This window comes from Lynx canadensis, chromosome B1 (assembly GCF_007474595.2).
Source record: "Lynx canadensis isolate LIC74 chromosome B1, mLynCan4.pri.v2, whole genome shotgun sequence".
Classification (NCBI taxonomy): Eukaryota; Metazoa; Chordata; class Mammalia; order Carnivora; family Felidae; genus Lynx; species Lynx canadensis.
In genome coordinates this window covers 44,315,494-44,340,164 of record NC_044306.2, presented here as the reverse complement: position 1 = coordinate 44,340,164, position 24,671 = coordinate 44,315,494, and the positions used below count along the sequence as shown (strand labels likewise).

The 24,671-nt window shown below is 48.5% G+C and overlaps 1 protein-coding gene across 10 annotated transcripts in view; it reads right to left on the bottom strand.

Annotated features, from left to right (window-relative positions):
• Nucleotides 1-24,671, bottom strand: part of FGFR1 (fibroblast growth factor receptor 1) — a 50,990-nt gene that overhangs the window by 8,753 nt on the left and 17,566 nt on the right. For 4 of the 10 annotated variants that reach the window (XM_030312615.1, XM_030312617.1, XM_030312609.1 and 1 more), the window contains exons 3-7: nucleotides 6,970-7,236; nucleotides 5,545-5,634; nucleotides 5,128-5,300; nucleotides 2,284-2,407; nucleotides 1,110-1,300 (exon numbers count right to left, since the gene is read on the bottom strand). In XM_030312615.1, the coding sequence (XP_030168475.1) occupies nucleotides 1,110-1,300; nucleotides 2,284-2,407; nucleotides 5,128-5,300; nucleotides 5,545-5,634; nucleotides 6,970-7,236 (845 nt within the window). The remainder of the gene's footprint in view (nucleotides 1-1,109; nucleotides 1,301-2,283; nucleotides 2,408-5,127; nucleotides 5,301-5,544; nucleotides 5,635-6,969; nucleotides 7,237-24,671) is intronic. The other 6 variants (XM_030312616.1, XM_030312610.1, XM_030312608.1 and 3 more) reach the window with 3 other exon arrangements.

Sequence of the window (24,671 nt, the reverse complement as noted above, 5' to 3'; positions counted from 1 at the left end):
ACCTTACACACATACTCCCCGCTCTGGGCCTCTGTCACATTGAACAGGGTCAGCACCTCCGCATCCGAGCTATTAATCCCCGAATGCTAGAACAAACCAACGACAAGCCAGTCAGTGGGGCAAACACTGAGACGTGGCCACACTTGCTCCCATGTAACATTAAGGCAGGCCCAGGGAGCTAAGGCGAGGGAGACGTTAGTGAGATTTGTCATTTCTCTTTTTAGTAGGACAAAACAAGTTGACTTCAAAGGCCCAAAGCATCTGACTGAAAAATAAGCTTTAAACAAAACAAAACAAATCGCTGCCCCCAATCAAACATTCTGTGTTAAACTCACTCCTCCAGGTCTAGGCCAGGGATTGTGAATGGAGACTGTGGCCAAGGGCCAAGGCCACGGCCTCATCTCCTTCACAGCAGGCTTCAGCACCAATAGTGAAGAAAAGGGATAGCCAGTAAAACTCTGGGACGGCCAAGCCAGGGGAGGATGAGGTCTAACTCTGGGACCAGGAGGTAAACCACATTCCCAGCTTCTGGTTACTTCTTGTTGTGAGATCCACTGGGGAATTAGGTAATTACCTTCCCTGGATTAGTGGAGCATTCAGGGACAATGTAAGTCTGGGATTGAGAGGAAAAAAGGAAGAAAATGCCATTATTCCTGATGCTGTTTAGAATTTACCTGTGGCATTTGCTTTTCCAACTCTACCTAAGAGTCGTGACCTTATCATCCATTCACTCACTTGCCAGAAAGGACAGGACTTGGGAAATAGGGCAGAATCTGGGAGACATTTGCTGGAAAGGCTTTGGTCCCAGGCAATGTTAAGTCAGGAGTACAAAGGCCTTCCTTGAGTAGCTGACCCCAAAACCTGAGCAAAGTCACTCTCAAAGCTCTTTAGAAACTAGTGATGCCCACCCCACCCCCTGTCCTCTGTTCCCATTGCACCTCTACTCTGTGACCTGTCACTAATTCTGGGGAATGTGGCTAGGTCCCTATTGAAAAGGATAAGGGATGGGTCCCAATCGCCGGCGCTGAGCCTGACCACAGCAACTGGGGCCCCAGGAGATGCAGGAGACCTTCCCAGACCCAGCCCATGGAGACTAGGGCAAAGATTACCTTCAAGATCTGGACATAAGGCAGGTTGTCTGGACCAATCTTACTCCCATTCACCTCGATGTGCTTTAGCCACTGGATATGGGGCTGTGGGTCACTGTACACCTTACACATGAACTCCACATTGCTGCCCAGGGCCACTGTCTTGTTGGCAGGCAACCCCGCCTGCAGGATGGGCCGGTGAGGGGACCGCTCTGTGGAGGAAGGGAGAGGAGAGGCTCGTCAGGCTCTGCCATGGCCTGCTCCTGGCTGGGATGCTGACAGAGCATTTCCAGTCTCTGCTGAGCCTTAGCCCCTTGACCCTGAGCTGGAAGAAGAGAAGGGACACTCTCTCCTCAGGTCTTAAGCTGTTAGGAAACTCCTCCCCAGGGCAGTGCACCCATTTTCCCAGGCACCAGAAGTCCCTCTTGCCTAAATGGAGACCCTATAACTTAGTCACACTCCCAGACCTAACTATAAAAATTAGAGAGTCACTTAGACTTGCTATTCAAAGCGTGGTCCAAGAACAGCATCCCCGGCAGCACTTAAAGAGTCCACTAGCAATGCCAAATCTCAGGTCCTATCCCCCTCGGACCAGAAGCTTCTTTTTATACCATATCTGCAAAGCCAAGACAGAATGCTAGCTGAGAAACTCTTCACCTTAAGATCTCTAGGGAATGAGATTCAGAGTCTCCGGAAGGAAGAGGCTGCATAACAGCACCTAGAGGCAGGGACTACGTCCTTCCTAGTGCTTCCTGTGATGCCCTGCACGGGTCTGCAGTTTTACATTAATGAGGTCTCTGATTCTGGGCCTCAGTCTGCTCTTCTGTAGGGTGGGAGTGACAGTGCGGACCTCGCAGAGCCCGTGAGAATGGCCGGGTGTAATGCACCCAGCAGGCTGCCGGCCCTGAAGCAGCAGCAGCTGCCTGTGTATCTGCTATGTGACACCCTCCCCAGGCAGCCCTTGCAGGAGACCAGCCACAGCACCTTTCACCTTACAGTGAGTCACAGAACTGTCCAATCCTCTCAACCATTTACAGGTAAGAAAAATGTACAAATGACTTATGGAAAAGCTGCTTAAGGTGACAGAGCTAGTAAACGCCAATGACCTGTAAGTAAACCTGGACCCCACGGCTGTTTTCTCAACGCCCTGCTCTTTCCTCTAAGCTCCTTAACCTTGTTGCCACTGCCCTCTTACCCACGACGTCGAGCTGGTAGGTGTGGTTAATGCTGCCATACTCATTCTCCACAATGCAGGTGTAGTTGCCCTTATCAGAAGGCACTACGGAGTCCATTATGATGCTCCAGGTGGCGTAACGGACCTGGGGGAAAACATGCCAATAGCTCCATCGCGAGTCTGGAGGAAAATGGAGGCAGAAGCCACGGGAGGCACTGGCACCCTGTGCCACTTACCCTCCAATCACAGCCCAGAACACACGGCCCACACAGCAAAACGAGCCAGGACAGGGCAGACGGCCACCCTGGTCCAAGTTCGGGGAAAGAATATATCAGGCAAGCTGGCAGGTGGGTATGAGAAACTCTGGAAGTCTGCCCGCAACAGCCAGGGCCATCCATGATCTGGACCTATGTGCCTCCTGCACACTCCCCAATGCACTGGGAGCTTTCCACTCTGCGCCTCTGTTCGTGTCCTGGGCCGGAAGGGCTCCCTGCAAAGAGTTCTGCCCTGTCTGCTCTTGACCTCTCCTTTCAAAAACCATCTCCTCCAGCTCAACCTGGGTCAGAATGGTTCTCACTCCTGTGGCCCTGCTGAAGCACTGATCACAGTCTGCTTTTTGCAGCAGTGTTCAAGGACATCTGCCTTCCTACCAGGCTGGAAATTCTTTGTGGGCAGGAATGCTGCCTTGTACCATGGCAGTGCCTTGCAAGTGTCTGGTAAATTAATTTACAGTTTCTCCTATTTTTCCTGATTTTTAAGAAACATTTTACTTTTTTTAGATTTATTTATTTATTTTGAGAGAAAGAGAGCGTGAGCAGGAGAGGGGCAGAGAGAGAAGGAAAGAGAATCCCAAGCAGGCTCTGCACTGCCAGCACAGGGCCTGACGTGGGGCCAAAACTCCTGAACTGTGAGATCATGACCTGAGCTGAAACCAAGAGTCAGACGCTTAACTGACTGAGCCACCCAGGTGCCCCTAACGATTTTACCTTTTTAAGTAATCTCTACACCTAATGTGGGGCTCAAACTTACAACTCTGAGATCAAGAGTCATATGCTCCACTAAATGAGCCAGCCAGGCTCCCCGGACCTCTGCTTTTCTTATACAAGATTAATGGGGAAAGAGCAGCTAGGTGAAATGGGATATAAGGATGATCAGGGAGTCTAAAGAAGAGATTAGGATGAAGTTCTTCCTAGAAACAAAGATGGGTAAAAGATACAAACAGACAATTCACACAGCAGGAAACGGAAATCACTCATTAACATATGAAAATTCTAAGTTTGTTAATAAGCAAAAAAATGCACAAGAGAACAATGAGATACTTTCATCTAAGTTGTTGGCTCAGGTATGGTGAGCTTGTCATTCTTGTACTCTGCTATGGGAAGATGAATCAATCTTCCCTTTTAGGAAAGTAATTGTTACCACAATAAAATTAAATTAAAAAAATAAAATCACACCCAACTCATTACATCATACTCCATTAAAGCAAATGTCATAATAATTAAAATTTTGTATCTTCCTGTTTTACTTAGAGCTCTACTTGTCCAGCCAGTACACCTTCTGAAAAGACATGTGCTCAAGAAATGTTCATAAAGGGCCCCTTGGGTGGCTCAGTTGATTAAGCATCCAACTCTTGATTTATTTAGGCTCTGGTCATGATCTCCCAGGTTCATGAGTTCAAGCCCCGCATTGGGCTCTGTGCTGATGGTGCAGAGCCTGCTTGGGATTCTCTCTCTCTGCCTCTCCCCCACGCACATGCACACACGCGCACTTCCTCTCTCTCAAAACAAATAAAACTTTTTTTTTTTTATAAAATTTTTTTTTTCAACGTTTATTTATTTTTGGGACAGAGAGAGACAGAGCATGAACGGGGGAGGGGCAGAGAGAGAGGGAGACACAGAATCGGAAACAGGCTCCAGGCTCTGAGCCATCAGCCCAGAGCCTGACGCGGGGCTTGAACTCACGGACCGCGAGATCGTGACCTGGCTGAAGTCGGACGCTTAACCGACTGCACCACCCAGGCGCCCCAATAAAACTTTTTTTAAAAAAGAAATGTTCACATAATAAAAAAATAAATGATTAAAATTATCTAATTACCAGGGGGAAATAAGGTAATGGGGAATACGCATCAAGGGCTTAAAAAAATGCTTATACTTTGATCTAGTAAACTTCACTTCTAGCAATCTGTCTTAGGGAAGAATATTTTAAAACACCAACAAAGATTTATGAATAAAGATATTCACTACAGCACAATGCATAATAGTGAAAAATCAGAAAATAACTAGTATGACAATGTATGTCATCAAGTTATGGACATTTTAATAATGAAATATTGTGCAGCCATGAAAAATTATCTACCAAACACATGGCAGAAGACACGTGCTGTAATGTTAACAAGGGAAAGAAATTCTACACACATTGCGATTAACTATGCAAAAACCAGACACATAAGAAAAAAGACTGAAAAGATTAAAATTTTTTTTTAATTTTTTTTTTTTTTTGAGACAGCGTGCGCGCACGCGTGTGCAAGCAAGCAGGGGAGGAGCAGAGAGAAGGAGACACAGAATCTGAAGCAGGCTTCGGGCTCTGAGCTGTCAGCACAGAGCCCGACATGGGGCTCGAACTCACAAACCGTGAGGTCATGACCTGAGTCAAAGTCGGACGCTTAACCGACTGAGCCACCCAGGCGCCCCAAGACTGAAAAGATTTTGAAGCTTCATTTGAAGTTTTTATATTTGAAATTCTTCTAAGGCACACTACTTTTATAGTTAGAAAGCATTACTTTAAACCATTAATGCCACATAATAAGGATTTTCTAAGTAGATTTTTTCATTCATCTTACATTAACTTCCATACATACACACGTACCTTATAGCCTCCAATCCTGTGGTCAGGTTTGAATTCTTTGCCATTTTTCAACCAGCGCAGCGTGGGGTTAGGAGTCCCACTAGAAGGACATTTGAACTTCACAGTCTTGGCAGCTGGCACCGCGTGCAATTTCTTTTCCATCTTTTCTGGGGATGTCCAGTATGGAGCCACGGCTACCCAGGGAAAGCCAAGAGAGACAGGCAGGGGCCAGTCAGGCTCAGGAGCAGGGGCCCAGGCCAGGACCTGGAGGTGTCCCCAACACTGTAAACAGTGCCCGCACTAATCAGGGCGCCCAAAGGATCCCATGACCCCATGTGCCCTCTTCTCCCCTTCTCCAAACAATCATCTAAGCCTCCCCCTTCCCACTCAAACCCAAGGCCCGGCCCGAAGGCAGTAAGGTAGGAAACAGTGTCTCACGCATACGGTTTGGTTTGGTGTTATCTGTCTCTTTCTCCTCTGAAGAGGAGTCATCATCATCGTCGTCGTCCTCCGAGGAGGGGAGAGCATCTATGGGAAGAAGGGGGCACTGAGGTCTCTTCAAGGGAAAAGGGCTCACTAGATTTCCATCCATATCAACAGCCAGCCATGAACATAAAGGCCAGTCCAGTTACAGAACGAATGCATCTGGAACCCCCCAGTCCCATTCCACCCTTAGTGACAGTCTCTCTGTGGGACAGAAATGGTTTAAGAACTGCATGCTCTATGCCTGTCCCCCCCCTTCCCCAGCCCAACGCAGTGCCCCTTTCTGTCCACAAGCCTTGATATTGGCCAGTTCCATCAGGGGCAGCGGGTCCTCTTGGATTTAATTACACCTTGTGTTGAGAAGTTCTCTCAACTCAGTAGCACCCAGACGTGCTGGGTCTCAGAACTAGCAGCCAGGGGAATCTGTGTGTATCCTTCTTCAGAAACCCAGACAGATCTAGGCACGCTATGGCGAGAAGCTATTTCTAAAGCCATGAGGCTGAACAACTCACAGATGGAATTTTCCTAGCATGTATCTGCTGAGGTTTGGGGGCTGCCCTTCTTGCCCAGGGTAGATAGGGAGCCCATCACACTGTCTGCAGCTGCCGACACTTCTCCCCAAGTATCCACCCCTTTTAAAAGGCTTGACACACATGTGGTCACCAATCAGGGTTCATGCCAGATCTTTTTCCAGTCCTTCAAATGGGGGCAGGTTCTAAATGATGCCTGAAGGGGAGGAGATGCCCAGCCCTCCCCCTTGGGATGCACAAACGGCATCAAGAAAATTTCAACACTTCTTTGTTTCATCCTAGAGTTTTGTAAAACTCGTGTTCTGTAAGTGGCAGTTTCCCAAAGTCACAGAACTCCAGGGTTCCCTGGCTGCCCTTAATACAGCTCAGGAAGCTGGAGGACCAATGTTTTCCATGAAGCCTGTGAATATGGCGGTGCACCTGGATCCTTTCCCATCATAGTAGGGACCTACCTCACCACATATTCTGGGGCTCTAACCCCTAAGCCGAGTACCAAGTCCGAATGGCAAGGGAATGACAGAATGGAAGCTGGCCGAGCCCCAGGTAGCACCTGGAGATCTGGACAAGCTGTGGCGGAAAACAATCAGTGTCTTGCTGACCCAAGTGTATCAGCAGTCACTTGAGGCAGATCCTGGAGGCCTAGATCTCTGACCTGAGGCCTGCCCCACCTGGTCACCCCTCTGAGAGCTAAGCCACGCGGCGGGCAGGGAGCAATGTTAGTGGGCAGCAGTTTCGGAAGCAGAGTGGGGGCAGATCATGAAGGGGAGGAGGTTCGCCTCCCCCTGAAACTAGCAGAGAGGGTTGGAGGGGTGGATCCAGGGAGAGGGGGAGGGCAGGCTTTGCTACCAACCTGAGACATTGACGGAGAAGTAGGTGGTGTCGCTGCCCGAGGGGCTGCTGGTCACGCAAGCGTAGAGGCCGGAGTCAGCAGGCACCGAGTCCCGCACCTCCACCTCCTCCCCTGTGATGCGGGTACGGTTGCTCTCCACCAGCTGCACCCCGTCCCGCAGCCAGTTGATGCTCTGGACATCGTCCCGCAGCCGACAGCGAAGCTGTAGCAGGTCACCAGGGTGGACCAGGAAGGACTCCACTTCCACAGGGGCTCCCCAGGGCTGGGCTGCAGCCCCCCACAGGGACCGGGAAGGGGGACCAAGGGATGGGACAGGAAGAGGGGGAGAGGGGAGAGGGGGAGAGACAAAGGGAATTATGCTAGCTAGCCGCACTGAGCTGCAACATCCCAGGGGCTACAGAGCCGGGAGGTGAGAACCGGAACAGGCGTCAGTGGGAAACGGCTGGCTACCTAGAACCCCACCTCTTCTGCTATGCCCCACTCCCCCAAAGGTCAGAAGAAGAAAGAGGCAAAGCCAGGAAGCAGCCACAGCAGCAATAAGCAGTTGATGTTTCATTTCCCTCCATCGGAGGGCGGGGGAAAGGCCGGCCCTCCCCAGGGCTTCGTTGTGTCCAGACTGCCCCTCTCCCACTCGCTCAGTCCTCTGTCAAGGATGGCCACTTCCCAGGAGGACACCCCATTTCTTTTTGGCTAGCCCAGCCTCACGCCTCTCCCTAGAAACAGCTGAGCAAACCTGTCCCTCAAAACTCCAGCAGCCCCCACCTAAGTTGAGAGAAGGCAATTTGTCAACCGGGGCCCTCAGTCCAAGTGATTCAGCAGGGAGGGGTCTGGCCCCTCAGTGAGTCAGATGCATAAGATGCATATGTGGGAGAGGCGGCCCAAGGAGAGGTCAGCTCAGGGGAACCTCTGGCTAACAGGTGTCGGGCCAGAGGATTCGGAGCTTTTGACTATATTAGGAACGGAGGCCTGCAGCTGCCACCAAGCCCACACTTGCTCTGGCTGCAGAAGCCCTTGCACACAAAGCTCCTTTCTCCTCATCCCACCGCAGGGCTCCCCCGCCTCAAGCCCTCCCGCTTCCCCTCCCCCAACACACGGTCACACACATCCATTCCTCCTCACCTTTCTTTCCCTGGATCCCGAGTGCCCCACGGCTCACAGATCTGATACAACCCGTTTACCCATCCATCCTCACAACCAGCAACTGGGCACCCGCACTGACAGTGAAGGCCAGAAGCCAGGCACACTCAGAGTCCACCATCTCTGACTGTGACCCGCTCTTGAGCAGCTCCCCTTTACCAACTAGGGGGAAATGCAGTTTCTGTTTCCTTTCAGGATGTTCAGTTGTGCTCCCTCCTGGCATCTTCTGCCAACTGTCCACCCCCCACCAAAAAGTGCACCTGTTCCAGCTCACATCTACCACCTGACCTACGTCTCCACTGCCCTGGGAGCCTTCTTTCTTTCTCACCCCTCGGTTAACCATCGGAGGCCCAGCTGGGGCTCCTTGCAGGTCCCCAAAGCACCTGCCTCTGAAACAAGCTCTCCCATCCCTGCACCCCACTGCCCTCAGGGCCCGTGCCCTGCCTGGCTCTCAGCTACCTTCCAGTTCTCTGGCTGGCTGGGGACTCTGCCTCAAAGCCTTTTCTGACTCCCAGGCTGGGGCAGGTGCTCTCCCACTGCACTCGTCACACTGAAGGACAGTCCCCTTTCTCGACTGAGTTGTGAGGGTGGGGACGTGTCATATTTACTTTTAAAATGCCCAACACCCAGTACAGTACTTGGCACACAACAGTTGCCCAATGAACACTTGTTGGAAAATGCACGGTTTCCTCACCGTCTTCCTTTCTAAACTCCCTTTTCTCCTTTACCACCTTCACCGTAACCGACTCCTTCTGAAGTGCTACCCAGGTGCCAAACCTTACAAATGAAGAAATGAGCACCCTGGGCATCAGATGGCACCAGTGACTACCAGCTAATAGCCATCGTCCTCAGAGGGGCCAAGGCTGCCGTCCCTGACCCTCTTGCAACCCAAGGGCTGTCTTAAATACTGGGTAAATACTGAGTCATCGAAAGGGGGAGGTGCTGCTACAAAAGGGTTTGAAAGCCACTAGGCTAGCATTCATTTATAGTTTTGTGAATCGGGTCAAGAGGAACCCCACAAAGGTGAGCAGACCACATAACTGATTAAAAATAAGCTTTTGTGGGTCTTAAAAAAAAGTTATTCTTTCCATTTTTAATGGATTGTGGTTTTGCCAAAAGAAGGGGAAAGAAAAGCAGTTCAGACTTGATCCTTAAGGGAAACAGCAGACACTCCTATTGATCAAACCTCTGTTCCCTCCAGTGACCTCACTGATTAAATATTTTGCAGCTCGTGATTCTGTACAAGCCATTGGTCAAACAGTAAACTCCGTAAACTTGAATTCTTAGCCTCTGGCATCACAGCCTATTTTGATAGGTCTCGGAACAAAAAGGTAGCGAGGAAAACACGGGCATTCCCCCCCAGAGAAAGCAAAGGGTCACTGGCCCTACTGAGACCACTCTGGCTGGTTCTGGCTCGGAGCCCTGACTCCCCGCTTGTTCCAACTAGGATGTGCACGCAAAACTTCTACAGGATACATAGAAAGTCTCAGGGCACCTGGGTGGCTCAGTTGGTTAAGCGTCCAGGTCTTGATCCCAGGGTCATGGCCTCAAGCCCCACATCAGGTTCCACACTGACAGCGCAGAGCCTGCTTGGGAGTCTCTCTCTCTCTCTCTCTCTCTCTCTCTCTCTCTCTCTCTCTCTCAAGAATAAATAAAACATTTTTTTAAATTTCGTTTTAATGTTTGTTTTATTTTTGAGAGAGAGAGAGAGACAGACAGAGACAGAGCATGAGTGGTGGAGGGGCAGAGAGAGAGAAGGAGACACAGAATTTGAAACAGACTCCAGGCTCTGAGCTGTCAGCACAGAGCCCGATGCAAGGCTTGAACCCATGAACCATGACATCATGACCTGAGCAGAAGTTGGACGTTTAGCTGACTGAGCCACCCAGGCACCCCTCTCAAGAGTAAATAAATTAAAAAAACAAAAAACAAAAAACAAGATTGAAGCAATTTGTTAAATAAATAAATAAATAAATAAATAGCCTCAAGGACCACCTTTCTTTTCTCTGCCTCTGGAGTTTTGTCCCTTAATTCTCCTGATCAAGATCCTGTACTGTGTATAGGATTAAATCACAATCCTTGCCTGGCATTCAAGGCTCATTGACAATCTGTTCCCACCTCTCCACGGAGCCTTCTTCTCCCCACCCTCTGCTTTAAGGCTGGCTGTTCTCCAGCCCAACTGCATTCTTCTCTCACAACAAAACTTACTTCTGCTCAAGACTGTCAGCGTTGTGAGTCTCTAGCCCTCCCCCCCCCCCCCCCCCCCCTCAAAGTGCACCATCAAAGCCAGCCAGGAAGCCTCCTCTTGTCCCTAGTGTTGCCACCCCAACTGTCTGTAAAACATACTGTACAAACCACACAAATTCACACTCGATCACATACCATCTTGTTTCTTTTTTAAACATCTTTATTGAGATATATTCACATACCAGAAAATTCACCCATTTAGAGCACATAATTCGATTTTTTTTAGTATATTCACAGAGTTATGCAACCATCACCACAATCTAACTTTAAAGTCTACTTATTTATTTAATTTATTTTGAGTGGGGGGGATGAGAGCAGGGGAGGGGCAGAGAGAAGGGGGGAGAGGGAGGGAGGGAAGGAGAGAGAGAGAGAGAGAGAGAGAGAGAGAGAGAGAGAGAGAGAATATGAATGAATGAATGAATCCCAAGCAGGCTCCACACTGTCAGCATGGAGCATGAGGCCGGCTGGGCTTGAACTCATGAACCATGAGATCACGACCTGAGCTGAAGCTGGACATTTAACCTGCTGAGCCACCCAGGCGCCCTCACAATTGAACTTTACAACTTAAAAAAATTTTTTTTGTTTTAAGTTTTTTATTTATTTTGAGAGACAGAGACAGAGAGAGAGAGAGAGAGAGAGAGAGAGAGAGCAAGCCCAAGCTGGGGAGGGGCAGAGAGAGAGGGAGAGGGAGAGGGAGAGAATGCCAAGCAGGCTCTGCACAGACAGCAGAGGGCCCGATGGCGGGCTCAAACTGAGAGATCATGACCTGTGTTGAAACCAAGAGTCAGACGCGAGTCACCCAGGCACCCCTAACTTTGGAACATTTTTATCATCTCCAAAACAAACTCCATACCCACTGGCAGTCACATGCCATCTTCTACCCTCTCCCTCAGCCTAGGAAGCTTGATGCTTTCCATCTCTATAGATATGCCTATACTGGATATTTCATATGAATGGAATCCTACATTATATGGTCTGTGACTGCCTTCTTCCATTTAGCATAATGCTTTCAACGTTCTTCTATGCTGTAGCATGTCTCACTACTTCATTCCTTTTAATGGCCAAATAATATTCCATTGTATGGATATACCATATTTTATTTATCCATCCATTGGTTGATGCACACTTGGGTATGTTGTTTCCTAAGAGTCACAAGTGTCCCTGTGTTCCTCTCCTAAGAAACAGAAAGCAATTCAGAGCAGAACTGCTTATTATAATTTTTCCAGAGTGCCTAACAATGTCACAAGCCGAAAATACCCAATAGGTCTTGAACTGAATTTAGTTTATGGCCAAAATTCAGCCTACGGCTCTTGGGTTTAGAGTGTATTTTTTTTTTTTCATGGCTAATAGTGCTCTTGGATGTGTGTCAGTGTCTCTATTTATAAGGCAGGGATAATGCCACTTTCTTCTAGGTGACAGAAAGGTAACAAAGCACTCGCTGGTTTACTGGACCCTGCCTGTCTGCATCACTGCCCTCAATAGCAGTCCTGGCCTTGGGAAGTCCTATGTGTGGTGGCTGATGCAAGGGCATCACTGCTCAGTGTAACAATTCAGTCACTACTCTCTATTCTCCTTTTGGTTTTGGTAGTGTCCTCCATTTATGTCCCCACTGGGAAAGGCCCTTATATCTGTGCTCCATCTGAGCGGACTATTCTCTGGTCAAGGCCAGCAGGCCAGGGCTATATTTGTTGTTGGCTGTCAGGTAGCAAGAAAGGAGCTGACACCTTTATTGGGCTGGCCATGAAAGACGAAGAAAAGAAAGCCAAGTGTATTGCTTGGCCACTTGAAACCAACATTCCAACTCTTGGAGAACCTGGTTAATTGGAATGGGGATGCTGTGAGGGAAGCAGCAAGCCAGAACACTTGCTTTCTGCCTCTTGTTTCCTTAGAGATTAGGTGGGAAACAGAGGCTGGAGGACATTTGGTATCTGGATTCTGTGATGACCTAGCCTGAGGATGAAGGTGTTTGGCTGTGAGTCAGATAACAACATCCACTCTTACGGGCCCTACGTGCAATGTGTTCAAAGTACATTGTGGAAAAAGATGCATTGTGTTCTGATGCCCACAGCATGGGGTCACTCTTCTCATCATGGGAGCGGGAAGGTTAGGGGTAGGGTTAGGGCTTGACTTGAATATCCCCAGAGGATTAAGGCTGCCAACACCTTGGCCAACTCTTCAGAAAACAGGAGTGAACAAAGGCTGTCTGGGAGACTGAGGAGGCCTCTGGTCCTGAGGCAGGTTCCTGGGACAGTGTGGATGGCAGGTGCACTGTGGAAGGCTGTGCAGGCTGGATCCAGTACCTGCTTTAGTGAGAGTGGAAGGGATTCCTACACCAATCATCAATCCTGTCCTACTTCTCTAACAGAGCCTCTCTATTCCCCAGGGAAAAGTAGGAGCAGATCAGGGACCCACACTTTTTCACAGTCCTCAGGGAAGCAGCTAGAAAGGGGAGCAGTGTTTTCCATGGTGCTCTCAGGTCTAGGAACATGATTAATGCTAATGGAGCCCTCCTGAGTCTCCCATCGCTTCCTACATTTCTCCAAAATACCAGGGCTTTGCAATTCCCAACAAACCAATAGGATGTACCATTTTGCTTGTGGCACGACTGGCCAGAAATCTGCCACTGTCCTCCAGCAGGCAGTTCTGCCCTGGGTACATCGGATTAGATCCAAGTTCTTGATTCTAAATCTGAGTCTCCCAGCAGCCATGAGCAGACACTGTGCAAGGGGGAGGAACAGAGTCTCCAAGGAGGCCCAAAGCCATACAAAATTTGTCATTCTTATGAGAAGATGAGACCCTAGTCCCTAAAAATCCAAGGAGAAGACAGGGAGCTTTCTTCAAAATAGCTGTCATTGGGTGCTTTCTGTGAGCCCTGGTTACTGTGCAAGGAAAAGACATGGATTAAACAAAGGAGCAAACCTATGCCTTGCTCTAACCAGGGTGGTAAGATTTACACAACACCTTGACACGGATGAGGCATTTTATATTGCAACATGAGACAACTGGAGAAGAACATGAGAACCCAGTACAGGGTTGGATTCAACACAGCCTCTGAGGTTACAGAACTTAAACAAAAAAAGTATTGGTGGTCAGAGCAGATAGCAGTGTTCACAGCAGAGGCTGGACATACTGGTAGGGAAAGGGGAGGAAAAAATTAAGAATTTAGATGGGGAGGGGCTCCTTTGTGTCTCAGTTGGTTAAGCGTCCGTCTTTGGCTCAGGTCATGATCTCACGGTTTGTGGGTTCCAGCCCTGAGATGCGCTCTGTGCTGACAGCTCAGAGCTTGGAGCCTGCTTTAGATTCTCCCTCTCTCTCTGCCCCTCCCCCCGCCTCTCTCTCTCTCTCTCTCTCTCTCTCTCTCAAAAATAAATAAAAACATTAAAAAAAAAAAAGAATTTAGATGGGGAGGGGCACCTGGGTGGCTCATTAGTTAAATGGTAAAACATCTGACTCTTGACTTTTGGCTCAGATCATGATCTCATGGTTCATGAGTTCAAGCCCTGTGTCAGGCTGTGCACTGACAGCTCAGATCCTGCTTGGGATTCTCTCTCTTTCTCTCTCTCTCAAAATAAATACATAAACTTAGAAAAAAAAAGAATTAAGATTGGGAGTATAAACTTTGGGGGGAGCAGAAAAGGATGGGATGTGCCTGGAGATGAAGGAGAGTAGGAGACGAGGTTAGAGCGTATGGCCTGCCTGGACCAGAGGTTCACGGCAGAAAATAGCAAAAAATAATGATTCTAACCTGTGAGGTGGGTAATAGATAGAACAGAAGCACTAAAGAAGTCCCAGGGAACACATTTCTCTGCAGACCAAGAATGCAGACCTTTCCTGCCACAGACAAACACACCTGAAAATATATTTTGAAATGCCACTTTACCAGCTCTGGTCCCATAACAGCCAATTTGGTTTGAGTTATCCATCTCCAAACTTCACAACTTAATATGAACCCGGTGAAGAATAACAACATATTTGCATAGCACTTTGCAATTTACTATGTGTTTTCCCCTATATTATCTTGGGATCATAAACAATACTGAAAACGATCATGCTAATTAATACTGGCCGATATTTACAGCGCGCTTACTGTAAGCTTTTAACACAGACTCTCGTTCCATCCCTTATAAGGTACATACTATTATGATCTCTACCCTATGGACACGAAGATCCCCGCATGCCAAGCACATTTAATCACCACAACCCTGTGAAGCAGGTACCACTATTACCCTCGTTTTATAGAGGGGACAACAGAGGCACAAAGAGATCCAGTATTCGTCCAAGATGGCCCACCTAGCTAGTAAGTGGCCAAGCTGGGATTCAAAAGCGGGCGGCCTGGCTCTCCAGAGTCCACACATGTCCAGAGCCCATGTCTATCACTTTGAAAAATATTCTCTACCCTCACTTTGCTTTTGCAATCCCTGACTCCTGAAAAGTGACCGAAATCCTTATCCTAACGGCACTCATGTCTCCTACTTCCTCGTATGAGCTTCTGAAGTTGACTGCTTTGACCTTATCCTGTCTTCTCATTCCCTCCAGCTCACCACTTCTACCTTATACTTTAGGGCTTTTTAACTTATATATGCATTTTTCTGTCCACACTCATCTACCCTCTAAAGCTGAGCAGGTATCAATGTGCACATTTGGCAAGTGAGAAAATGGGGGGTGGGGGCAGGCTTGGGACTAAGAATAATGCCCTATTTTGGTATGGCACTTGATACTCCAAAAGGCATGTTAATTCATGTTCATGTTATTGGTGTTCATTCCCATCTAAATACAAAAAAAAAAAAAAAAAGAAAGAAAGAAAGAAAAGAAAAAGAAAAAAAGAGATTGAAGGACTTCTCTCAAAGTCACAAAACAGGGATCAGCGCTGGCTCTCGATGCTGGGTCTGCCAGGGCCTGGGCCCCTCCACAGTGTCACACTTTCCACTCAGCACTTGGGACAGTGACAGGTGACCCACTCGAGGTACTTACTGTGGCTTTGGCCACAGGTGGACAGCACAGTCCCTCCCTCACTGTGTCCCTGGCTCAATTCTGGGTCACCTGACACCTTCTCTTGCCCTAAGACCCTCACCTCTGAATACAGTTTACAGCGGAGCTGATGACCTCTGATGACCTCTGCCTGACTCTGCTGCGGAAGATTAAGAACATCAGGCACAGGGGCCAGCTCTCCTGGTCACACATCCGACTGCCCCCAGCTCTCCAGCCCCGACCTCTCTGCCTGGGCGCCCTGCGTTCCATGCCCTCACACTCCTGGGGACCTCGGTTTATTTCCTCCTCCTCCACCATCTGGAGCCCCTCAACTACACCTCCCAACCTCAGCTGTCCAATCTCCTAGCCTCTTTGGCCAAGCCACTGCCCTCCCTGGCCCTCTTATTTTTGCTTTCTCCGACAATGCCTGTTTCCTCCACTCTCTCCCTCACTCCTCTAAGACTTTAAGACTCACTCTTATGAGACACCCCCAACTCCAATCTTCGTCCTATTCTTAATGTGCCTTCCTAGGACCTACGGATTTTCACGACTTTATCTTGTGCTTATTCATGCTGCTTGGTTGTGGGCTGGTCCCATAAATATGCATCTTCTCTACCCTCTGTGGTGAGGAGTGGTGTCATCGACATCCTACATTCCAAAGGATAACCAGCCCTTAACAAAGTCCAGACCTGTTGTCTCGGGGTCGTGATTGCTGTCATCCTTATGAAATCCTTTTGATTTTGGATTTCTGGGTTAAGAAAATTAGGGGAGAACGGCCCATTCTCTTCGGTAACATGGGGGAACTGGTGGTCCAGGAATGTTTACAGTTTTGGCACAAACTCCCCAGAGATAAATGAGGGGGCAATTGTGGGTGGGGGAGGAACTCCGGGTGGCTTTGAAGGCAACTTAAAAGGAACACAGAACAGCGCGGCAGGGCTCCGGGAGCCCTCTGCAGAGGTTTTTTATTACGTTATTTTGGCTTTGAAATGGAACTGAAAACTTACTTTAGTCTGGCAAGGCCAGGCCAGAGTGGGGATCTCACTGAAATCCCAGGGAATGACTATCCTCCTACAAGCAGGGGTACAGAGAGGAAGCCCTAAAGATACAGGATTCCCTGTGCCCACGATATCCCCAACATACAGTGAAAGCTGCAGAAATGGGGAGCACAGGCATGTGTGATAGGGGAGGCAGAACACCAAATCAATTAGCAGGGTCGGACACCCTGATCCGGCTGCATTCACCAGTCCCCCCACCGACCCAGGAGATTTGGAGTGTAGGTTTTTTTTTTTTAATAGAAAAAAAGGGAAAGAAGTACGAGGGAACATTTTGCATGCAAATGGGCCACTGCCAGAAGAACCCATTAAAATGTAAAAACTCCACATTCAGCCTGACAAAACGGTGCAAACTGCTGTGTTTGCCAGAGGGGCAGCAATACAGCTCCCGACAAAGGGGCCGAGGAACAATGGCGGGCTGAATGGCCTCTGTCAGCAGGTCCCCTCGCGCGTTGCCATGGGGACCCCACCGGGGCTTACTAAAGGTATTTCCTGAGGAGAAAGGCAGTGCACACAGGCCCAGGCGGCCCGGCTAATCCTGACAGGAAGCCATCGCCATTCAGCAGCCCAGGGGCTTGGGGCCGGAGTTTTGTTTTGTTTTTATTAAAAAAAGATTTTGGTCTTTTGTGTGTCCCACCTCGTCACTGTAATTTAGTGCAGAGCCGCCTGCGCTGGCCAAAGCCTCAGCGCGGGGCCTCGCGCCCGCCCCAAGACCCCCCAAAACAGCTCCCCAGTATCTGGGCAGGAGGAGGCCCAGGCACGCAGAACCCCACTCGGGAGACCCCAGCCGAGAGCGCCCTGAGCCCAGCGAGGTCTGTGTAAACTTTCAACCAGATGAGAGTCAGGATGGAGTCCAGGATTCGAGCCCGCGCGCCGGGTTCTATGGGTTCTATGTGGTGCCTCCTCGTACCTGTAGTTTTTTTTTCCCCCTCCTGAGGACTGTGCCCCCATCAGCACCCGTGTCCCCCACGTCCCCTCTACCTCCCACCAAGGGCAAAGCACTCACCCATTGGGGAGAAGGACCATAATTAAGTGATTAACAAAGGAATGTGCCCAAGAGCTGTTTTAAAAGAAACTTCCCTTCTTCCTCTCTGCCAGCAAAAGCTCTCTCGCCAAATATTTACTGACACACTACGGATGGAGCCCGAAGAAATCTCTTCCTATCCCCATTTCCCAAAGCAATTGTCAGTACGCGATGCTTCTCTCCCGCCTACCTTAGCTGCTCTGAGGCAAGTTCACTTAAGAGGCGCAGGAAGCACAGAGCCCACTCACCCCAGAGCAAAGGGAGGTGCCCCGCAGCTACGGGGAAGGGCGGTCTAAGCTCACAGTTCCTAGAAGTTGGTGTCACCGGGGTTCACATTTGGCACCAGAGGAATCCGGCCTTGGCAGATTCAGGGAAGAAAGCCAACAACACAGCTGGCGGTGGAGACAGAAACTCCTGTGTGACAACTGCCCCCCAGGACACAGTTGAGGGTAAATTAACATTTCCTGAGCAAACTTGCATGTGGAAGGAGCCATCCCCAAAGAAGATGGTCAGAGGAGGCTCTGCTCATTAAGATTTGCACCCAGAACTGTGTGTTTGCAAAGCCCATGCTCTTGCAACTAAACCATCCCCCAAAAGAGGTTCTGAACCTTGCATTTTGATAGAATCATAAGAAAAACTGACAATTTTGGAGGTATTAATACTATGCCTAATAACTCTCCTGGACATCTGGGAAGCTTCTAAAGCCATATTAAATGGGTCCTGTTTTGGGAAAAGGAGCCAAAGAGCCTCTGCTCAATGATGGAACCCCCCCCCCGAAAGAATCCCAAACCCAGTAAGGACCACTTGTGTGGGTTGTAAGCTGAGGGGATCTGAACACTCAGGTGGTGGTCTTCTGCCTTTAGAAAAAATCAAGTCCTGAACTCAAAGCAAAAGTACAACTGGCCACCAACTGTTACAACACAGAACACCTTCCACTGAACTAGCTCAAGTGCCTGAGTGTGTGCATGCATGAGTGCGTGCGTGCGTGTGCGTGCGTGCGTGCGTGCGTGTGTGTGTGTGTGTGTGTGTGTGTGTAGGGTCCCGCTGCTGTAAAGAGAGCTCAGACCCTCCCACCACTGGCTCGGAGCCCAGGCCTCCCAGCCATGTGTCTGCAGCTGCGACCTGTCATGCACTTCCTGGTCTGGGTTCTGTAATGGAAAGATCATTAAGGCTGGGGGAGGAGGACAGTGAGATGAATCAACAGGGAAGAGGTAACCCTGCAGCTCCCACTCTGCCGTGCTCTGACCTTAAAGTCCGGTCAGGTTCCTTAAAGAAAAGAAAGTACAGCCCTGCCCCCACTGCGCCCCCTACAAGGGCCCCTTGGAGGGCTTCCCCTCCCCCACACTCAGCAGAGCTTGTTTGGGGAAGGAAGCACCAGCAGCTGGGCAGGAAAAAATTGCAGCTCCCTAAACTTGCTGATGAATTAGTGGAGGAGTCAGCTGTTCCAGAATTTGGCTTTTTGCGCCCCCCCAAAACCTCAGTGGGTGCTTGAGAGCATGCTTCACCAAAACTCTCAGCACTCCAGTGTACCTGCCACCTTCCCTCCCCGTGTCCAGTCCGATCACTGCATGGCGGGTCTGGGTCACACAGTGTACAGGGGTCACTTACTGCAGTGGGCCATGGAATGGGCTCTTCATAAGGTTACTTTTTCTCAATGTTAAAGAAATGCCTCTTATCGTTACATTATGAAAATAAAGGCCATAAGCATCCTTTGAAAATAAAATGGTGGGGGTGCCTGGGTGGTTCAGTCGGTTAAGTGTCTGACTTCAGCTCAGGTCATGATCTCACGGTTTGTGAGTTCGAGCCCCACGTGGGGCTCTGTGCTGACAGCTCGGAGCCTGGAGCCTGCTTCGGATTCTGTGTCTCCCTCTTTCTCTCTGCCCCTCTTCTGCTCATGTTCGGTCTCTCACTGTCTCTCAAAAATAAATAAATGTTAAAAAAAATTTTTTTTTAAAGAGAATAAAATGGTGTAGAAAGGTGGTTGCCAGGGGCTGGGAGAGGGGAGAATGGGGAGTTCAAGTCTAATGGGAACAGAGCTTCAATTGGAGAAGATGCAAACATTCTGGAGACAATGATGGTGATGATGGTGGGACAACATGAATGAATTTAATGCCACAGAACTGGATACTCAAAACTGGTGAAAACAGGTCGATTTTATGTTATGTGTATTTTACCACAGTTAAAAAAAAAAAAAAAGTAATGGTAGTGAACAGTGTTGGTTTTTAAAAATGTTCTTACATGGAGCACCTGGGTGGCTCAGTCCGTTAAGGGTCCGACTTTGGTTCAGGTCATGATCTCACGGTTCAAGCCCCACATCCAGCTCTGTGCTGACAGCTCAGAGACTGGAGTCTGCTTCAGATTCTGTGTCTCCCTCTCTCTCTACACCTCCCCTGCTCGCACTCTGTCTCTGTCAAAAACAAACATTAAAAGAAATTTTTTAAAAATGTTCTTATGTAGCAAAATGAGTTGTTAACCCTATGTAGGTTCTGAAAAACTGGGAGGAATTTTTACTGGCTCACGAAATGTAAAAGTCTGGGACTTCTGGTCTGTTCCACAGATTTGCAGGACAGTGAGGACTCAGGGGATACATTGACATACTACATATTCATTTTTCTCTTTCACACACACCATGAAAGTTGAGCATTAAGGGCTCTTTAAGAAATTACAAGAACATGCTTCAGGGATCTCTCTACCTGAGACGGTATGGCTGTCAGGTAGCGAGCAGGTGGAAGGAGGAGGACCAAAGGCTTGGTTGGAGGAAAGTTAGGGACCAATATCTACACTGGGGACTCCTTTGCTCAGTCGGGAGGATCTTGAACAATCAGAATCCAGGGAGAGAGATAATGTCAACATTATCTGGGCAATGTCAACATCCAGATGTCCTAAGGGATGCGAGTCTAGTCTGAAACCCTTGTGAAAACCACTCAGCACCAAACCCTGCTTGAAGCACAGGTGTAACTGGCTGGGTGCAGTGGAAAGAACATTTGAGTGGAAATCACTCAACTGGCCCTACCACTAACTGTGGAACCCTGGGGAAGTCATCTCCTCCCTTGGGCCTCAAATTCCTCATCTGTGAAATGGGAAATCTGATGGACCTGACAAGCTCGGGTGCCCTCTAGTTCTAACTTTCCAATTTTCAGCTGGGACTTAAGAAGTGAGCATCACTCACTGCTACCCCCTTCTGCCCCCACGAGCACACAGTGCTCTCTGGTGTGAGGGAAGGCAAGAGGCTGCAAGTTAATTTGCCTTAAGAAGCTAGGATTCTGGGGGTGCCTCGGCGGCTCAGCTGGTTGAGCATCTGGCTTCTGATTTCAGCGCAGGTCATGATCCCAGGATCATGGGATCCAGCCCCCGCCTGGACTCCTTGCTGAGTGTGCTTAAGATTCGCTCTCTCTGTCTGCCTCTCCCCTGCTCATTCTAAGGAAGGAGGGAGGATGGGTGGATGGGTGGATTCTGTTTTGGTCCCAGATCTCCAGCCACCAGCACTTCAATAAATGCTTGTCTTCATGGCTTCTCTCTGACCCATGTTCTCACCAGAAGAAGTCTTAGAATGGAGGACGCGGAATAGCTAAGAGGCTGTGACTGACAGAAAACTGGGAGCCCAAGTATTCTAGAGGGATTTATTTCACTGTCCTTTTTGACTCATGATATATTACCCCATGAGAACTAGCGAGGCAAATAAATTTCAAAAATGGAGTGGAAGCGCTGCGGGTAGTGAAGGCCTCACATTATAAAATAAATGCCACCTCCAAGAGCACCCTTCAGACATTAATATAGTCTTGACTGCTCAAATGACATCGGTAAAAGTTTTGAGTGTCACAGGAAGAACTTCATTCAGTAGTTAGGTAAGGCTGACTCTTTCAAGATTCAAGAGCTAATTCCCAAAACCTAGGGAAAATAAAACTTAATTCCAAAAGTAAACTCTAAAGTTTGACAGTAAAGGAACAGAGATTTCTGAATGCAAAAGGGCCCTTCTAACAGGCTGGAGAGCAGATCAGCATTCCAAAGACGGTGATAATTGACTTAAAGCCCCGCATCAGAGAAAGAGGGGAGAGAGTCTTCTTCCCCGGAAGGCTTTCAGACCAACCTACCCCTGCCTCCCCAGTACCCCCAGGCAACTTGACTCAGCCCTCTTCCACCTTTCCCACTACCTCTCCGCCTATCTTAGTCTAGAAAGACTCTCCAGCCTCTCGGATATTCCACCTTCCTGCCTCTCATCCTTTCCAGTACAGGAGTTAGGGCTGCAGGCATTGATACCCACCAGACTCCAGTCTCAATCCCACCACTTACTGGCTGTTTAATCTCGGCAAGTTGTGTGTGTTTGACCTCTCTGGGTCAGTTGCCTAAACTGTGACGTGGAAACAGCACCTACGTTATAGACTTTTTTGAGAAATTAACTGAACATCAGAGATTCTCAAATTCTCCTGGATGGGCAGGGAACTTGTCAGAACTACCAACCTCGGGCCCTGCTTCAGAATCAAGAGCTGTGGGAACGGAGCCTGGCCACCAGGTGATGCCATGCCTCAAGCACCCAAGAATCGTTCCGTGAGATGATGTGAAGAGTGTCAGATGTGGGAGAAATGACTCCTTACATATTTTCCTTATCTTCCCGCTAAAAAGGATTTTATTCTCACCGTCTCTTTAACTTAAAAAAAAATTTTTTTTTGAGAGAGAGAGCGAGAGCGAGTGTGAGTGGGGGAGAGAGAGGCAGACACAGAATCCGAAGCAGGATCCAGGCTCCGAGCTGTCAACACAGAGCCTGACATGGGGCTCGAACCCACAAACTGTGAGATCATGACCTGAGCCGAAGTCGGACACTTAACCGACTGAGCCACCCAAGTGCCCTGCACTGTTTCCTTTTTTAAAACTGGAAATTTTAGGTTATCTTTTAAACAAAGAAAATGGGTGGTTCCTTACCTGTGTGTTCATGCATGTATTTATTTGTTCTAAGGTGCTGAAGTGAACAAAAAGACAAAACCTCTGCCTTCACGATGTATATGTACACGCACAGATCACAGCTCACAAATGATGGTTAATTTGTTCCTTCACTTTAGGGAAGGACCCTCTCCTACGTTTGCAGATGTCCTCATAACCTGGGTTTTATGTCCTTACTTGATGCAGTCTTTTTTTTTTTTTTTTTTTTAACGTTTATTTATTTTTGAGACAGAGAGAGAGACAGAGCATGAACGGGGGAGGAGCAGAGAGAGAGGGAGACACAGAATCGGAAGCAGGCTCCAGGCTCTGGGCCATCAGCCCAGAGCCCAACGCGGGGCTCGAACTCGCGGACCGCGAGATCGTGACCTGAGCTGAAGTCGGACGCTTAACCGACTGAGCCACCCAGGCGCCCCACTTGATGCAGTCTTTTGATGACACTTCTTTAATGAGTCATTTGCTGTATTTGCATATGTCTGGTAAGAATAACACTGGCCAAGGGGGGGTGCCTGGGTGGCTCAGTCGGTTAAGTTGGTTAAGCATCTGACTCTGGATTTTGGCTCAGGTCATGATCTCACAGCCCCTTAGGGCTCTATGCTGACAGCTCAGAGCCTACTTGGGATTCTCTCGCCTTCTTCCTCTTTCTCTGCCCCTCCCCTACTCTCTCTCTCTCTCTCTCTCAAAATATATAAACATTAAAAAAAAAAAAAAAAAGATAACACTGGCCAGGACTGGGCCTGATCCATGGTAAAGCTAGGGGAGGGGAAGGCATTTGTCCTGGCCTCTCTTGAATGGGGGACTTTTGGTGTTTTCTCCCCAGGTTACACAGATAGTTACCAACAGAAATGGAAGAAGATATTTGTCAAACAACTTTTAATACATCTATGTCCTATTCCTGGGGCACACTTCAGACAGTATACCACAAATTAATATAGATTTTTTTTTAAATTATTTTTTAACATTTATTTATTTTTGAGACAGAGACACAGCATGAGCAGGGGAAGGGCAGAGAGAGAGGGAGACACAGAATCCAAAGCAGGCTCCAGGCTCCGAGCCATCAGCCAGAGCCTGACACAGGGCTCGAACCCATGAACCGTGAGATCATGACCTGAGCCAAAGTCAGACGCTTAACCGACTGAGCCACCCAGGCGCCCCTAGATTTTTTAAATCCTGTAATTATTTGTGACTAGCCCAACCACAATATAATACATATTTTTGTTTAAAACATTAATGTCTTGAATATCTTAGTAGGCACTAAGACAACCAACAGCTTCAGGATCTCTGTCCCTGTTTTTGTATTTCTTCATGTCTTTTTTTTTTTTTTTAAGTTTATTTATATATTTTGAGGGAGAGAGACAAAGCATGAGAAGGGGAAGGGCAGAGAGAAGGAGAGAGAATCCCAAGCAGGCTCTGCACTGTCAGTGAGGAGCCTGATGTGGGGCTTGAACTCACGAACCGTGAGATGATAGCCTGAGCCCGAATCAAGAGTCAGATACTGAACTGACCGAGCCACCGAGGCACCCCTGTATTTCCTTATGTCTTAAAAATATACATAGTGGTAGCCTCAAAACAATGCCAGTGCTTTAGCCTCAGTGAGCCCTTCTGACATGTTTATTTCCACCCAGCAGACACCGCTGGACCACAACCATTTTAGAAGCAATCTAGGTGATTTGTATGTCTGGGCAACACCACCACATTCTAGAATAAGTGTGACCTACGAAGAAAACTCAGGTGTGGCATCTGACACTTTGGGGACCTCTGATCCTAGACCTTCTCCAAGTAGGAAGGCTCTGCTACAGTAGAAAAGGCAGCCTCCATGGGGTTTTTGTTCTATTGAATATTCTAGGCTAGGGAACCCCTGCCTTTAGGCAGCTCACAGACTTATGACCCATGCATAACCTCTGAGCAGAGAGAAGAATGTCACACAAGAAATGCTACAAGGCAAGCATCTCAGCTGCCCTTACCCCAATTGCACACCTACCCAGAAAGGGAGGTGGAGCCTGATTCCTGTGGGACAGAGAAGGGTTGACCCAGCAAATTGAAATGTTTAAATCCAAATGTTGGGGGTGCCTGGGTAGCTCAGTCAGTGAGGTGTCCGACTTCGGCTCAGGTCACGATCTCACGGTTTGTGGGTTTGAGTCCCGCGTCTGGCTCTGTGCTGACAGCTTGGAGCCTGGAGCCTGTTTCAGATTCTGGGTCTCCCTCTCTCTCTCAAAAATAAATAAACATTAAAAAAAAAAATAAAATGTTCGTCTGTCTGAACTCTGGGGGGAAACCCAATCTGATATAGGAACATAGTGTAAAAAATACACTATTTTTTCTAGGGACTAGAAAAAAATACT